Source organism: Tenrec ecaudatus, chromosome 10 (genome assembly GCF_050624435.1).
Source record: "Tenrec ecaudatus isolate mTenEca1 chromosome 10, mTenEca1.hap1, whole genome shotgun sequence".
Taxonomy (NCBI): domain Eukaryota; kingdom Metazoa; phylum Chordata; class Mammalia; order Afrosoricida; family Tenrecidae; genus Tenrec; species Tenrec ecaudatus.
Genome location: NC_134539.1, coordinates 141915585 through 141932363, shown reverse-complemented (window position 1 = coordinate 141932363; position 16779 = coordinate 141915585). Strand labels below are relative to the sequence as shown.

General features: G+C 41.6%; 1 protein-coding gene across 1 annotated transcript in view; it reads right to left on the bottom strand.

The window, feature by feature from the left end:
• The window catches only part of EFCAB3 (EF-hand calcium binding domain 3), a 113558-nt gene that overhangs the window by 10782 nt on the left and 85997 nt on the right, over positions 1 to 16779 (bottom strand). The window contains exons 23-27 of the mRNA XM_075559677.1: positions 15397 to 15487; positions 11760 to 11833; positions 8944 to 9087; positions 4204 to 4275; positions 2000 to 2120 (exon numbers count right to left, since the gene is read on the bottom strand). Coding sequence (XP_075415792.1) covers positions 2000 to 2120; positions 4204 to 4275; positions 8944 to 9087; positions 11760 to 11833; positions 15397 to 15487 — 502 coding nt within the window. The remainder of the gene's footprint in view (positions 1 to 1999; positions 2121 to 4203; positions 4276 to 8943; positions 9088 to 11759; positions 11834 to 15396; positions 15488 to 16779) is intronic.

Below are 16779 nucleotides of genomic sequence, written 5' to 3'. Positions count from 1 at the left end.
TTAAAAGGTAATTGTTTTTACTTAAAGACATTCTCACTGCAGAGAATTTAGAAAATATAGGAAGGCATAAATAAGAAAATAATACCAGTAGCCATACTATCTACAGTAAATCTGTATAAATTATATTTCTTTGATAATATAGATGTGTGTGTATATATATGGTGTGCACATCTGTATGAATGGATTGAGGAGCTATAGTGCCAAGCATTTCAGACTATACATTCTTTAAAAAATAAGCGCAGCAGGCTCTACATGACAAGGGATTCTGATTCACAACATTTCCGGAGAGATAAGCACCTCACCTACAAACACAAGTGCTTCCAATATCAGTGACGGCCGTGAGCCCGGTAGTCTCCTGGGCTGCTAACTGCAAGATCTGACGTTCAAAGCTACTAGGTGGGAGAATGATGAGACGGAAAGATTGACAGTCTTAGAAAGCCCACGGAGGGTCACTGCGTTTGAGAAAGGCCTTCGTGGTGGTATGAGACCAGATTCCTTGTTGCTGCTTGAACGGTCATTGTCCTCCACAGAGGCGGGAGGGAGATGGCTTAGGTGAAAGGTCTTTTATCATGCTGCTTTGGTAGTAAGAGCTCCCAGAGGTGGGGCAAGAGAGATGTGCGTGTGTTTCCATAGTTTGGGTTTAAGGTGCAAATGGCATCTGAATGCCCAGTAGGCAGCTTGAGAGGGATCTGTGCTGGTGATACAGCGTGACCTTCTCTGTGCTGTATTCTCCTGGCCTGTATTGAAATGAGGGTTGGTGGTTCAAACCCACCAGCAAGATGAAGCTGTCTGTTCCATTAGAGATTTACAGCCCAGGGTCACAATGAATCAGAACTGACTCCAAAACAGTGGGTGGGTATTAAAATTTACTTACAGGGCTGACTTGGGGATTAAATGAAATTATTCAACAAATATTTACTGAGTGTCTGGTATGGGGAAGGAAGCGCTTCAAAAATTTTGTGGGAAAATTCCATTTCCATTCAATTCAATTTTTCTATGAACTTTTGGAAGCCCCCTTGCATTTTTATAGACAGTGGGGATATAGCAGTGGATAAAGTAGAAAAAATAATCTCTGCTTTCATGGAGCATATATTCTCAAGTGAGAAAATAGATGATGAAACAAATAGAAAATTATATAGCATATCCGATATTAGTGATTAAGTAATACAAGACACAATAAAGCAGAGAAGGGAGAACGAAGTGGTAGAGCGGTTGACATTTTTAAAAGGGGGTCAGAGCAGCCCCTACTGAGATGATGATATTGAACCACAGTGGCCAAGTGGTGAGGGCGTCTGCAGGCTGAGCTCCCCACATGCCAGGGTCACGTGCACAGGCCTGAAGGCAGGGCGCCCTGATGTATGTGGGGGACAACCAGGAGGCAGCATGCAGAGGAAGTCAATGGGTCCTGTAGGGGGCCTGACCGGCCGCCATAAAGGCTTTGGCTTTGAGCGGCTTTGAGCAGAGGTGTGCTATGATTTGATGTAATGTTTAAACAGATCCATTGGTGCCTGTGGGAGTCAAGGACCCACCGAGACATCACAGGGAGTGTGGAGAGTCTACTGTGGGGTGAGGGATACGTTTCAGGAAACTGACCCTCCAGGATATTTATCTGGAATAAACACATTTTGGTGTTGGCATGCTACCTTATCTTCTATTGTCAAGTCCAATTCCCCTGCACTTTCAGCATGAATGGGAGTGTCCTCTATTCCAGTCTGGATTTCTAAGTCCACCTGACAGAATGCCTGGCCAAAGCCTCTTTCTCTGGAATCCTCTGGCTTTGGGGAGGAGAGACGGACTGGCCTGGCTATCTGAGGCCCTCAGGTCAGACCGGCAATTTCAGAGCTCGGTAGTTCTGTGGTGAAGGGACGTCTCAGGTGGTGGCATGGGAGCATCTTCTCACCTGTTGTGGATCAGACCCTGTTCAGCAGGGTGTTAACGAGAGGTGATTGCCTTATTAATAGCTCCAAAGTCTGTTGTTGTCCCTTTCCTTGTCTCTTACCTTACTATTTCCCCGATTGCTTTTCTGGGTAGGGCTGACGTCTCTACAAGCTTTGAGAGGATCTCAAACAACAGGTTCCCTGGGCTGCCAGCTACATCTGCACAGGTGTCCTTTTCTGGAACTACAGGGGAGTGGGGTCAGGGGTGGGAGGGAGGGGAGAGGTTTCAAAATGCCTTCTAGACAACCCATTAATCAAAAACACCTCAAAAGCTGTCTTTTCATTGAGTGTGTACATTATGAATACTGTCAGGAACCAGACAATGAAAATAAAACATTCAGAATCTATTCTTTTTTATTTCTATTTTATCTTCCTTTAAGTTTTTTTGCTTTATTTATTTAATCATTTTATTGGGAGCTTGTACAGCTCTTATCACAATCCATACATCCGTCCATTGTATCAAGCACATTTGTACATTTGTTGCCATCATTGTTCTCAAAACATTTTTTTTCTACTTGAGCCCTTGGTATCAGCTCATTTCCCCCCTCCCTCCCTGCTCCCCCCTCAGAATCTATTCTACTTGGTTTATTTACTGAGCAGACACAATAATCAGGAATATTAAAAATACATTTGGTTTGATCACTTCACAGTAAATATAATAGCAATTTTACATGTCAACAAGAGTCCGTGTTAGCAATGACTGCCCTGCGCGTCTAAGTGGGGCAATGAGTGGTAAATGAGCTCTGGCGGTGGGTGATCCTCATAGTTAGAGGGGGCTTGGCAACAGTGAGGGCAGTTCACAGTACGAATGGGTGAGGTTTCAAAACCTTCACAGTACTTGGGACCTGAAGCATATTTATCCTAGGAAATCTGATGAGTAGTGGTTAGATTTTTCAAGGCAGTCTACCCACACAGCATTCATGATAGGTACTGTAGTACCAGTAGCAATATTTTAAGTACCCCTAACCAAAAACTCACTGCCATTGAGTTGATGCCAACTCATAGTAACCCTATAGGTCAGGGTAGAACTGCCTCTGTGAGTTTCTGAGACTGTAACTCTTTAAGGGGAATAGAAAGTCCCATCTTTTCCCCACTGGTGAATTCGAATTGCTGACCTTGCAGCTAACAACCTAACTCGTAACCACTACATAACCAAGATTCCTCTCCAGTATACCTAAGCATCATTTATTACTGTGTGTGAGAATGCGCTCTTTACCCCCCCAGAAGACCCCTCCAGGTGTGACACAGGAGTGGAGGCTTCATCATGGTGAAAAAGGTATTTTCTCAGAAGAGAAATTTTACAAAATGAATGGCACCCAAAGTAATAAATGCAGTTTGTGTGAAACTAATGCTGAAGGAAATATGATGAGGACTATATTCCCTAATTTAGAGGGAGTCTGGAAATCTGGTGTTCCACGGTAGGAAAGCCTCCACTTTGGTAAGTTAGAGGTGAAGTCCAAGTACATGATCCTGCTTTAAATATCATTCCCACAGATTCTCCTCTTAACAGCTATGCTGCCTAAAGTGAGCTCCTGGATGTTTGTATCTCCTTGGAGAGGCAGCCATCCTTTCCCCTCTTCCTGCCATGTCACCCACTCCTCCTCAGACTTCCCCCAATGCAGGTATCAGTTTCCTTTCCTCACCTCACTGAAGACACCACCCACCTTGTGACACAGGTAACTGCTGATTGTGCGTGTCTTAAGGCTACCTATAAATGTCTCAAGATAGTAAGAGCTCTCTCTCACTTCTTCCAGTTCCACGTGGGCCATCACGAGGAGCTGAGGTGAGCATGCTACCATAAAATGTGTCTGACTCCTTCATTGTATCTTCTCTCCTGTCTTTCCTATCCTCTATGACTTTACTATCATCTTTATTTATTATCGCTGTACATTTGCGCCTTCTGGCCCTTTGGTTGTCAGAGGTTGGTTTCCTCTGACAGCACTTGGCAAAAAAAAAACCCTAAGACACGATCAAAGGAGACTAAGTTTTACTAAGACGCCAGTCCCTCCTGGAGTGTTTTCACTGGAGACCAAAGAGCTGGAGGACTTTAGACAACTCCATAGTCTGGGGGATGCACACATTTTGAAACTTCTTGGATATAGTGACTAAGCAAATATTTCTTTGCAAAAGCTGTACAGAAGGAGATCACTTCCTGGACTACACTTTCATACTGTGTCTCCTCACTGGAGGCTGACATTAATAACATATAAGGTGCTTCCAATGGAAATTATCTAATTGCCATCTAGTCAGAAACATCTCTACTCACCCACTGCCTTGAAGAAGCGATTCTTGTCTGTTAGCACCTTTATAAAGTCTGAGAAGTTCACCTTCCCATCTCCTGCAACAAAAAACCGAAGTCTTAGAACCTGGGTCAGATGCATTTTAATGATCGAGAGAGCTGCACAAACATTAAAACACCTTGCTGTTGTTATTAGGTGCCCTGGGGTTGGCTCCGACTCAGCATCCCTAGTTCTGCTTGAGCCCGCTGTCGCAGCCACTGTGACAATCTATCTCTTTGAAGGTCTTCCTCCTTTTACCGACCCTCTCCTCTACTAAGCACGTTCTTTCCTGGTAACGTGTACAAAGTACATGAGATGAAGTCCTGCCATCCTTGCTTCCAAGGAGTGTTCCAAAGACAAATTTATTTTTTCTACTGACAGTTCACAGTACTTAAAAAAAATCATTTTATTGGGGGCTCATAAAACTCTTATCACAATCCATATATTCACCCATTGTGTCAAGAACATATGTACATTTGTTGCCATCATCATTCTCAAAACATTTGCTTTCTACTTGAGCCCTTGGTATCAGCTCATTTTCCCCCTCCCTCCCTCTCCCACCCTCTCTCCTTCAGAAACCCTTGATAATTTATAAATTGTTTTTTTAATGTCTTACATTGTCCAATGTCTCCCTTCACCTTCTTTTCTGTTGTCCATCCCCCAGGAGGGAGTTATATGTAGATCATTGTGATTGGTTCTTCCTTTCTCCCCCACCTTCCCCTTCCCCTCCTGGTATCACTACTCTCATTATTGGTCCTGAGGAGTTTATCTGTCCTGGATTCCCTGTGTTTATAGTTCGTATCTGTATGAATGTACATCCTCTGGTCTAGCCGGATTTGTAAGGTAGAATTGGGATCCTGATAGTGTGTGTGTGTGTGTGGGGGGGGGGGGGGACGGACAGGAAGCATTGAAGAACTAGAGGAAAGTTGTATGCTTCATTGGTGCTACACTGCATTCTGACTGGCTCATCTCCTCCCTGTGACCTTCTGTAAGGGGATGTCCAGTTGCCTACAGATGGGTTTTGGGTCCCCACCCCACACTCCCTCTCATTCACAATGATATGTTTTTTTGTTCTTTGAGGCCGGATACCTGATCCTGTTGACACCTCGTGATCACACAGGCTGGTATGCTTCTTTCATGTGGGCTTTTTTGCTTCTCAGCTAGATGGCCAGTTCACAGTACTTTTAATATGCTCTATCAACACTATTATTTAAATTCTTCTCCCATCTTTTATTCATTGTCCAATTTCTTCCCCCCCAAAAAACATTTTGTTAGGAGTTAATGCCGATATGGTTCCATAGTCAACCACATTAAGCAGTATTGTAAAATTGCTACCACAATCAGTTTCAAAACAGTCTCTTCCTCCACGAATATGCCGAGATCTGGAGCAGGCAGGAGGTCTGGAGCAGAGCTTTTGTCTTCTTCTCATGGCTGCGAATCCTGAGCTCACTGAGCTTCCGAGGACATCCTCAGCTAATGGCAGCAGAGTTCCAACCCCAAACATCAGAAATACAGCCAATGTTACCCCGAACAACAAAAATTATGTACAAATTGTGTATAATTTCCTTGTACTGATCCTCAAAACAACCAATAAGACACCAGTTACCAAAAAAACCAAAACAACACAAAACCCAAAACATTCTCTTCCTTCTTGAACTCCTTGATGAGCTCCCTTACTCCCCCCACCCATTATCCTTTTTTAATATGCATATGAGGCCATTGAAAATACCACAACTTGGACCAGGTGCATCTTCGTCCTCTAATTGAAATGCTTCTTTTAAACACTTCCATGAGGTTTTGTGCAGCAGATTTGCTCTGTCAATAAATAATTTGATTTCATGACTGCTGCTTCCCTGAGCACTGATTGTGGACCTGAATGAAATCTTTGGCAATTTCTGTCTTTCTTGGTTTCCCAAGAGGCTCTCTACTGGCCCACTTGTGAGGATGCCTGTTTTCTTTACAGTGAGGTGTAGTCCACTCTGAAGGCTGTAGGCAGTCTTTGTTCATCAAGTCTGTTGCTTTCAGCAAGCCAGGTGGTGTCATCTGTATATACCAAGGTGCTAATGAGCCTTTCTCTAATTCTGACGCTACGCTCTTCTTCATATCGCCCCAAACTGAAGAAAACCCCATTGTCACCGGGTCAATTCTGACTCATAGCAACCTTATAGAACAGACTAGCACTGCTCCCGTGGGTTTCCGAGAGTGTGACTGTACAGGAGTGCAAACCTCCTCTCTCTTCCAGGGAGTGGCTGGGGCGGCAGCAGCACAGTGAGTCACCACTGCGCCACCAGTGCTCCTCGCATGGCCGAGCTTTTCCAAAGATGTGCTCAGTCTGCAGACGGAATGAGGATGGTTAAAGGATAGGACCCTGAGGCACAGCTTTCCTGATTTGAAACTGTGTAGCTCTCCCTTGTTCTGACTGACCTCTTGGTCCATGCACAAGTTCTTCATAACCGCAACGAAGTGTTCTGGAATTCCCCTTCTTCCCAGTGTTATCCCCCCCGCCCCTCTATGGTCCAACTGTAGGGTGGGGAGAGTGACAGGAGATAATCTGCTGATTTCACATAGCACATCAGCTGAGCTAGGTCAGTATACTCATAAATATACACATATTATCTATAGCAGGAGTCCTGGTGTCAGAATGGGCTATGTATTGAGCTGCTAAATGCAGGCCTACAGTTTGAATCCACCGACTGATACAAAGAAGAAAGGTGAAGCTTTCTGCTCTTATAAAGATTTATAGACTCGGAAACCCAAGGGCAGTTCTACTTGGTTCCCTAGGGTTGCTTTGAGTAGGAATAGACTCTATGGCAGTGAGCTTAGTTTGGTTGGATATGCTTTTAAAGTACACTAAAACATTCTTGGCATTTAAGGTCCAATATATCCACTGCCATTGAATTGATTCTGCCTCACAGCAACCCTGTAGAACAGAGTAGAATTTCTTCATAAGGTTTCCAAGGATGCAAATCTTTACAGGAGCATACTGTGATGTCTTCCTCCCAAGGAGTGGCTAGTGGGTTCAAGATGCCACCAGGGCTCCTCCAGAATCTAATATAGGTGGGCCATAGTGATAGAAGGAAGATTTGTATGTTATGATTCTAACAGAAAACGAGGGCTTGGGCTCTCAGTTTTAAAATGTCTTTCTGTGTTTTTCCCCAAGGCACTGTCCAAAGGTACCTTATGAATATTATATTGAAATGTGATAGCCATTGTTGGTTTCACAGAAGAGTTTGTTTTCTAGCATTAATTTGATTTAATAACTTATACACATGATATCCTTAAAGGGAAAACACCCCCCCCCACACACACACTCACACACACTTTGGGCAGGTAATAAGTGAAATTTATAAGTCACTAGCAGAAAAATATGTTCCTTACTGAAAGCAAGGAGAACTTGAAGCACTTGCTGATGAATATCAAGGACTTCAGCCTTCAGTACAGATTGTAACTCAATGTAAAGATGGTCGAAATCCCCAAAACGGGACCCATGGGTAGCATAATGATAAATGGAGAAAAGATCGAAGTTGTCAAGGATTTCCTCTAGGCTGAATCTGTGATCAGATTCAAGGAAGCAGCAGTCAAGAAATCAGACAATGTATTGCACTGGACAGATCTGCTGCACAGACCTCTTTAAAGTGCTGAAGAGCAAGGATGCCACTGGAGGAATGAAGTGTGCCTAACCTACGCCATGCGATGTTCCCTAGACGCACAGACTCCAATGTGAAGGATGGACAGTGGGTAAGGAAAACTGTAGAAGAGTTGATACTTTTGAATTATGGTGCCGGTAAAGAATTTTGAATGTATCATGTACTACCAGAAGAACCAGCAAATCTGTCTTGGAAGAAATACAGTCAAAATGCTCCTTAGAAATGAGTTAGTTTCAAAAAAAAAAAAAGAAAAGAAATGAGATAGTTTCTCCTAATGCCGTGACCCTTTAATGCAGTTCCTCATGTTGTGCTGGCCCCCAACCATAAAATTATTTTCATTGCTATTTCATAACTAATTTTGCTACTGTTATTAATCATAATGTAAATATCTGATGTGCAGGATGTATTTTCATTGTTACAAATTGCACATAATTAAAGCATAGTGTATAAGTTATACACTAAGTTATAAGTATATATGTTTTGTGATCAAACACAAAAACAATATGTAATTATATATTGTGAAATATTTATTTCTAGTTACAAATAAATGAATGTCTTGAAGCAAAAAAGAAGAAGTGAGATAGTCTCACATACTTTGTACATGCTATCATGAGAGACTGTTCTTGGAGAAGGACATTATAGTTGGTAAAGTGGAGGGGCAGCAAAAAAAGGGAAGCCTTCTCCCCCAACAGTTTTATTGGCATGTAATTTGCATATCATACAATTCAACACTTCAAACATATCAAGAAGAATTGTACAATCATTACTCCATCAATTTTAGAGCATTCCCACCCCCTCCATGGTTACATCTCCTTTAAAATGAGTTATGTAATCACAATCCATTCTAGGGCTCCCGCCCTGCAAGAGGAAGATTTTGACAAGATGGATTGACATAGTGGTTGCACCAATGGGCTCCAGTTTAAGGTTTTTGAGGGCGGGGCAGGACTAGGTAATGCTTCATTCGATTGTGCATAGAGTCGCTATGAGTTGTAATGGACTTGATGGTATCTAATAACAATAACAGAAAACTACATATTCACAAAAACATTTGACAAAATAAGTCGAAACTAAAGTACTTACGGTCAATATCAGCACATCTCAATTCACTATAGACATCATGCTTGGTTAGATTCATTCCCAATTTAGCTAAAGTGCACATCATTCCATGTAAATCAATGCTGCCAGTTTTATCCTTGTTGAAGAAGTTGTAGGCATTTTGGAAGGCTGGGGATATGGAATTAAGTTAGTAATTAGTCAGGATAATCATTTAAGATTACACATGATAATGGAATTGGGCACATTCCATATGGAGATAATATTCTGAAAAAGTGTTGAAAGAAAAATGAGAACTTTAACATTTCTTATAAAAGACTGTTCTTCCATGAGTTCTGAACTGGAGTAAACAAAATTTGTAGAAAACTAAATGTAGGCAGTAGAATGATCTCTGAAAGATATTCATATCCTAATCCCTGGAGCTTGTTGAAGATGTTGTGTTGCCCAGCAGAGAGGATTTCGCAGAGTTTAATTAAGGAATTGGCTGATACCAATTGTTTTAAACAAATGAGTGTATTACTGGAAGAACTCCTTTGCCCATGCCAAGAAATTTGGAAGACAGCTAACTGACCAAGCAAATGGAATAAGTACATAGGTCTGCTCTTCCCAAGAAGAGTGATCCAACAGAGTGCAGAACTTACTGAACAATATCATGAATATCACACACAAGTAAAATTTTGCTGAAAATACTTTTAAAATGGCAGTGGTAGTACACTGAGAGAGAACTGCCATAACTTCAAGCCTGATTCAGAAGATGTGGAATGAGACCTTACTGCTGATGGCAGATGGAGCTTGGCCGAGAGCAGAGACTAGCAGATCATTTACTGGTGCTTCGTTGACCATGGAGTTGGCTGGGTGTATCATAACAGATTATGGATAGCATCGTGAAGAGCAGGAACTCCTGAGCACTTAGCTGTACTCGTGGGATAACCTGTCCATTGACCAAGAGGTGGTGCTTCAAACAGAATAAGAGACCACGGAATGCCTTACAGTTAGGAAAAGCGTGCCTCAGGGTTGGATCCTTTCATGTGTTTATTAAATTTATATGTCGAGCAAGTAATCTAGATGAAGACAAATGCAGCATCAAGGTTAGAGAAAGCCTCATTAACAACGTGCAGTATGATGGTAACACAACCTTGCATACTGTAGGGGAAGAGGACTTGAAACACTTCCTGATGAAGATCCAAGACTATAGCCTTCAGCATGAATTATGTAGCAACTAAAACAACAACAACAACCCAATCCTCCCAACTGGTCCAATAAACAACCTCATGATAGCTGGGGAAAGATTGAAGTTGTCAAGGATCTAATTTTACTGGACTCACTACCAACACCCACGGAAATAGCAGTCAAGAAATTTACGTTTAGAACACCTGCTGCAAAAGTCTTCTTTAATAAGTTCCAAGCAAATAAAAAGTCTTCTCTGCTGAGCCTTTGTATATCTGAATTATGATGTTGAGAAAGAGCATTAATAAAGCATGGATGCCCAGAAGAATGAACACAGCTGTACTTTAGAAGAAAATGATGAGATTTTGTTCATGCGGTTTCCCCATGCTATCAGGAGGGCCCAGTCCCTCGGAAAGGACATCGTACTTGGTACAGTAGAGGGTGAGCAAAAAAAAGAACTCCCCCAGTGATATGAATTGATGTAGTGGCTATCATAACGAGCTCACACATAACAATTATCAGGATGGTACAGGACCGTGCAGTTTCATACTATTGTATATGGGGTCACTGCAAGTCAGAACCAACTTAACAGTACCTAACGACAACAACAACAACAACATAATTAAGATGGGAAACTTATCTGAGTGGGTTCCATCTAATCACATGAGCTCTTAAACACAGAGAATCTTTTTTCTATTGGAAGCAAAGGGATGAAGCAGAAGGGGCTATCAGAGAGATTTGAACCGTGAGAAGGGTTTGACCCAGACTTGCTTGTTTGAAGAGGGAGGGTAACACGATGTAGAATGTGGGGGGCCTTAAGGGACTGAGAAAGGCTCTTGGTTCACAGCTAGCATAGAACTGGGGGTTTAAGAAAATGAATTCTGCCAAGAACTTGAGAGCAGATTTCTCTCAGATCCTCCAGGAAAGAGCCCAAGTCTGGTTGACAGCTTGATTCCAGTTGTGTAGGACCCATAGAAAAAAATCCTGGTAGCACATTTAAGTGCTTGGATGCTACTTGCAAAGTCCATGGTTTGGACCCACCAGCCACTTCACAGAAGAAAGCTGTAGCAGTCTCCTTCAGGAAGATTACAGCCTTGGAAACCCTACAGGGCAATTCTATTCTGTCCTCGAGGGTCACTAGGAATCAGAATAGCTCAAGACAATGGGAAGACTCGGAAAATAAGAAGCAGCTGAGGCTGCTGGAACTTCCCACCTACAGGCTGAGAGGCAATAATCTGAGTTGAGTTAGTGACAAAATTTGTAGTAATTTCTTATGGTGGTTATCAAAACCTAGTACATCAAGTCAGACCCAAGTTATGTACGTATGTACCATATGTATGTTTTATATAGACCAATTCCCCCCTCCCCCAAAGAAATATGTACTGCCTAGAGCCAAAGTAAAGCAAATGTACTTTCTAAAATTAGTGAATGAAAATAAAAACAGGCTTATAATCAAGTTATATCCCAAATTATGGCAACAGTATAAAACAGCTCATATTACACTCAAATGTTAGCATATCTATGTATAAGAGAATGATTAATTCTATAGACATAATGACACCTGCCCTATAATCGCGTGAAAGGTTGTTTAACATGTTTCCTTGATAAAAGCAGAGAGCATTTTATAGTGGCAGAAAGTGCTCAAAAGTGCAAACTTGGGGGTTGAGTCTTAATACCTTCCATTTGTGAAGCATTCAACTTCTCTTTGTGCTGGGGTTGGTTTTGGAGAAATCCTGGCAACTCTTTATCCCTGATAGAAACATGGAAAAATTCAATACATACATGAAAGCAGTAAATGGCAGTCCCATTTTGCTGACTGTCAGCATTACACTATATCCAGAAACATACTACCTAAGAAAGCTGCCACCGTCACTTGACAATAACTACAGGGTGCACAGTGATAAAATGTTGGCTACTGAGATCAACTCTCTTTTGCCCATCAGCCCTACTTTCCTAAAAAAAAACCCTAAATTCTGATTTCTGTCATTTTACAAAACTTGTGTCAGATCACAGACACAGTAAGTAGAAAACTCGGGCTTCAAACCCAGGTGTGCTAGATTTAAGAGCTCCAGTCTAGAAGTCTCACATGACTCCTGCTGTTAGAAAGACAAGCTGTTTCAAATGTCTAAATAATATCAACTGTGTGTGATGAATGTCTGCACTGAGAAAGTTTTGCCTCCATGGTTATTTTAAGATTTGAAAATATGTTTTGCTGGCTTGTATTTCTACCAGCATGAGAAGGGACGGGGATGGTTGGAAAGGGAAGAAGGAGAAAAAGAAGGCAGGAGGGAGGTGACAGAAAAGGAACAGAAGATATACCCTCCTCTTGCGTGGGTCAGTGCCCTGTTCCCCCGCTACTCAATTCTTTTTTATTTTCCACACTCCCCCCTCCCCCCGCCATTTTTAGTTGGCTAACATATGTATCCCTGGATTTAGTGTGGTCCCTGCCATACTATGAGGTGCCAAAGGGATCAGGTATCAGGCATCATCAGAACAAAAACTCATATCATTGTGAATGAGGGGTGTGTGGAGTGGAGACCCAAAGCCCATCTATAGGCAATTGGACATCCCCTTACAGAAGGATCGCGGGGAGAAGACGAGCCAGTCAGGGTGCAGTGTAGCAACGATGAAACAGAACTTTCCTCTAGTTCCTAAAAGCTCCCCCCCCCCATCTCCCACTATCATGATCCCAATTCTACCTTACAAATCTGGCTAGACCAGAGGATGTACACTGGTATAGATAGGAACTTGAAACCCAGGGAATCCAGGGCGGATCATCCCTTCAGGACCAGTGGTGAGAGTGGCAATACTAGAAGGGTGAAGAGATGGTGGGTTTGAGAGGGGGAACCAATGACAAGGATCTACATATAACCTCCTCCCTGGGGGACAGACAACAGAAAAGTGGGTGAAGGGAGACATCAGACAGGGAAAGATATGACAAAATAATAATTTATAAATTATCAAGGGTTCATGAGGGAGGGGGGAGGAGGGAGGGAGGGGAAAAATGAGGACCTGATGCCAGGGGCTTAAGTGGAGAGCAAATGTTTTGAGATTGATAAGGGCAATGAATGTACAAATGTGCTTTACACAATTGATGTATGTATGGATTGTGATAAGAGTGTATGAGCTCCTGATAAAAAAGAAAGAAAGAAAGGAAGAAAAGGAACAGAAGAGAAAAAGAGAGAGGGAAGGCATTCTCGGAAAGTTTGTAACCCTGTGTCACTTCTCACTTTCTCAGGAAAATGAAGACTGGAAAAACTAGGAAAATATTAATACTTTGGGCTACCTTATAGGGTTGCTATGAGCTGAGATCTACTCAACAGCAGTGACGTCTATAGATCTGCAGCCAGGTATTATTTGTGATTGTTAGTTGCTGCAGTCTACCCAATGCTAGCGACCTTTTGTGGGCAAAGTGGAACTGCCACAGGGTTTCCAGGCTGTGGCCTTTTGAAGATGGAGTAGCAGGCCTGTTTTTAGGGCCAGCCTTCCAGTTGGTTTTGGGGTGCCTAACTATCCATACCCCATACAAATGAATTATGCAAAATGGTATTGGCTTATAATATGTTAATTTAAAAGCAAATTTATACAAATCACAATATATTTTAAAATAAATTTATGTCATGTAAAATGCCTTTGGTTTTGATACTAGCAGAATTAAGTTTTCAGAAATATGTCATCTCTTAAGTTTTTGTGGTTTTACAAGCAGTTAAAAATTGAAGAGAGACATACTAAGAACTATAGTAAGGCAAAAAATAATGAAAGTTTATTAATTTTTAGATCTTCTATAGTATCTAGTAGATTTAATGAGGGATCTGGTAAAAAAAAAGGAGGTAATAAGCTCACAGAATACCTGTTCTCAACTTTTTCAGCATAGACTTTTCTCTGGTTTTACTAACATTGTTTCTTCTTCTGGTGTTTTCTTCTTGTCACCTATTGGAGTGTGTGATTTTATTTGTATTTTTTAACATAAGCATATTTTTTGTCATGATGTAAAAGATGGAGTAGACAGAAAAACAAGTTTTATAGATGCTGGAGAAAAGTGAAAGGCCAGGCAATCTAAAGCCTTCATTTCAAAACCCAAATCCATGGCATCGGGTTGACTGGAGCCCATGTGGAATCTAGGTAGGGTTCTGAGGTTGTAAATCTTTACAGGAGCATCTAGTTTCGTCTTTTTCTAGAGGAGCAGCTGGTTGGCTTGAACCACTGACTTTGTGGTGAGGAGTCCACTATCTGCCTGACAGTCCCACCAGGGCTCTGCATGAACTACATGAAAAGGAGAATGCTCTTGGCAGAACTTCAGACCTTATCCCGGATGAAACATTTTGAACACGTCCTTCATGCTACAACATGTCAAAGAATCAAGAACATTAGAATTGGAATGACCACAGTCCATCCGGGGTAGGTCTTACGTAGTTCTTGCTTGACTACACTCAGTGACAAAAGACTCACTGCTCCCAAATAGACAACCTGTCAAATGCCTTAGAGGGCTGTTATGAGTCAGAATCCACTCTACGGCAATGAATGTGCTTTGTTTGTTTGCTTGAAATGCCCATATTTACACATTAACAGTCATTACTTTATGTGTAAATGTAGCATGTGATAAATTGTAGAGTTTCGTACTGAAAAGACAGCTTATAGTACTGGGAAAGAAATGATGGGTTCAAAGATGTAGTTAATAAGAGTCCTTTTTGCCCTCTTCCTCCCCAAAAGAGATGGTAATGTATTCCTTTGGCAGAATACTCTCAAAATGGCAAAGAAAGTCCTGTAGATAATTGTAGACTCTTGAGAGAGGCTTTCTTTGGATGGGATAGTTTCCAACTGAGGTTTCCCTTTCAGTCGTTAGTGGCTGTTTGGACCTGGAATTTGTTGTCAGCAGAAAAAGCTATGGTTCATGTCACAGGCAAACCTCCCTTTCCTGACCAAGTTACATGATTTCATCTGTCTGGTCATATTTAAGATCTTCCTATATTCTGACTTGTTTAGGGGTTAGATCTTCTTTAGGATCTAAATGTATTATCCTTTAAACAGACACTCAGACAAATCTGTTTATTACCAACCATCTCCTGAACTGCCTAGGACATGCTGTGCTCTCACTGGGGAGAGCTGGCGTTTCTCGCCCCAAAGGGTCTATATATATATATATATATATATATATATATATATATATATATATATATATGTCTTTTCAGAAAAACCTAGACATTTAATCTATATGTCTAACTATCACAAGTAGATATGCAAAGAGTACATATCTATCATCCTAATAATTTATCTTCTTAATATATTTATTATCTTACTACATTTACTTCCTACCTCTTGCCATGGTAGATGGGTACTTTTGTTAGAGGATTCAGCTTAAGCTTTGATTTTAAGTCAGAAGCTGCCATGTGACCAGTGATTCTGTCTGTAATTCAGAAAAAACAAGTATTAAGTAGAATGAAATAAACTAAACCCAGCAGATTAATCTTTCTATGTTCTTTTGCAACCCGCCTACACAGTGCTTTCTGGAGTTTCATGTCCAGGGCCTCCGGGAGTGGTAGGAATATGTACAACTTTGAGTGAGAGGTAGGTAGAGAGTTTGAGGACCGTGCGAAAGGTTCTTAATTGTTCCCAAATCCCTAAGCAAAATTGTTGCCATTGCTCCCCTTTACATATTATCATTCTAAATCAATGTAGAAATAGTAAAACCATTAGCATATTTCCAGAACGCTGATGTACTTGCCTCCACCATGAACAGCTGCCAGTAGGAAGATTTACCCGGCGCTTCCTTCTGGGAGGCCCATCTCTGCCTTGTCATTCTTTATAAACCAAACCCACATTTTTAAAGAAGTGTGGACATGGGAGAGGATGCGATTACAGGACTCTAGACCCTCCTGAATGAACTCTTTGACCACTACCGCCTCCCTATTTGCCCTGTTCCTCTTCTGCATTGAGTTTGAACTATAGGGCCTGTGGACCAATTAAGAGCGCCCTGAGGACACAGTGGTTATAGTACTAGGCTTCTAACTGAGGGTCAGCAACTGAATCTCACTGTCGGACAAAGATGTGGAAGTCTGCTTCTGTAAAGATTTACAACCTTGGAAACCCTAGAGAGCCTTTCTACTCTGCCCTGTAGGGTCACTTGTTGTGAGCTGGAATCTACTTGACAGTGGTGAGTCAGCAGAGGTCAGCTGCCTGTCACCTGGCCCATGGATGTGGGATTTGCCAGCCCCAGCGATTGTGGGTCATTTCCTTGAAGTAAATCTCTCTCTATACTTATACTCTTCACCAGTTTGCTCCTCTAGAGAACCAGACTAAGACATTTTTTTCTCCAGTTATCTTTATAAAATGAAGAGGGTATTGGGTGACTTACTGACAAAAAATTAGGCTGCTGACTAGGATTAATGAATAACCAAACACGATTCAACTGTGAATCAAAAAGTCTCTGCATGTCTGGTTAGAATTTGATCAATTGCCCCATATTTCCACCTCAGAGGTTGATAAGCAGGTGTTTCTAAACAACTCAGTGACATGTATTCAAAATCTGGAAACCTACCATAGAGCTGGGAACTCCAGAGAGTTTCAATAATTTAGGCTCTTGAAAAGTGCTGTTTTCTCATGGCTGAAAATAATCTTTACTCTTAAAAATATATCTTTACCCTCTCACAGAAATGATAGACTTTAAAAATAAGAACTCAGCATAGGATCCCACAAAAT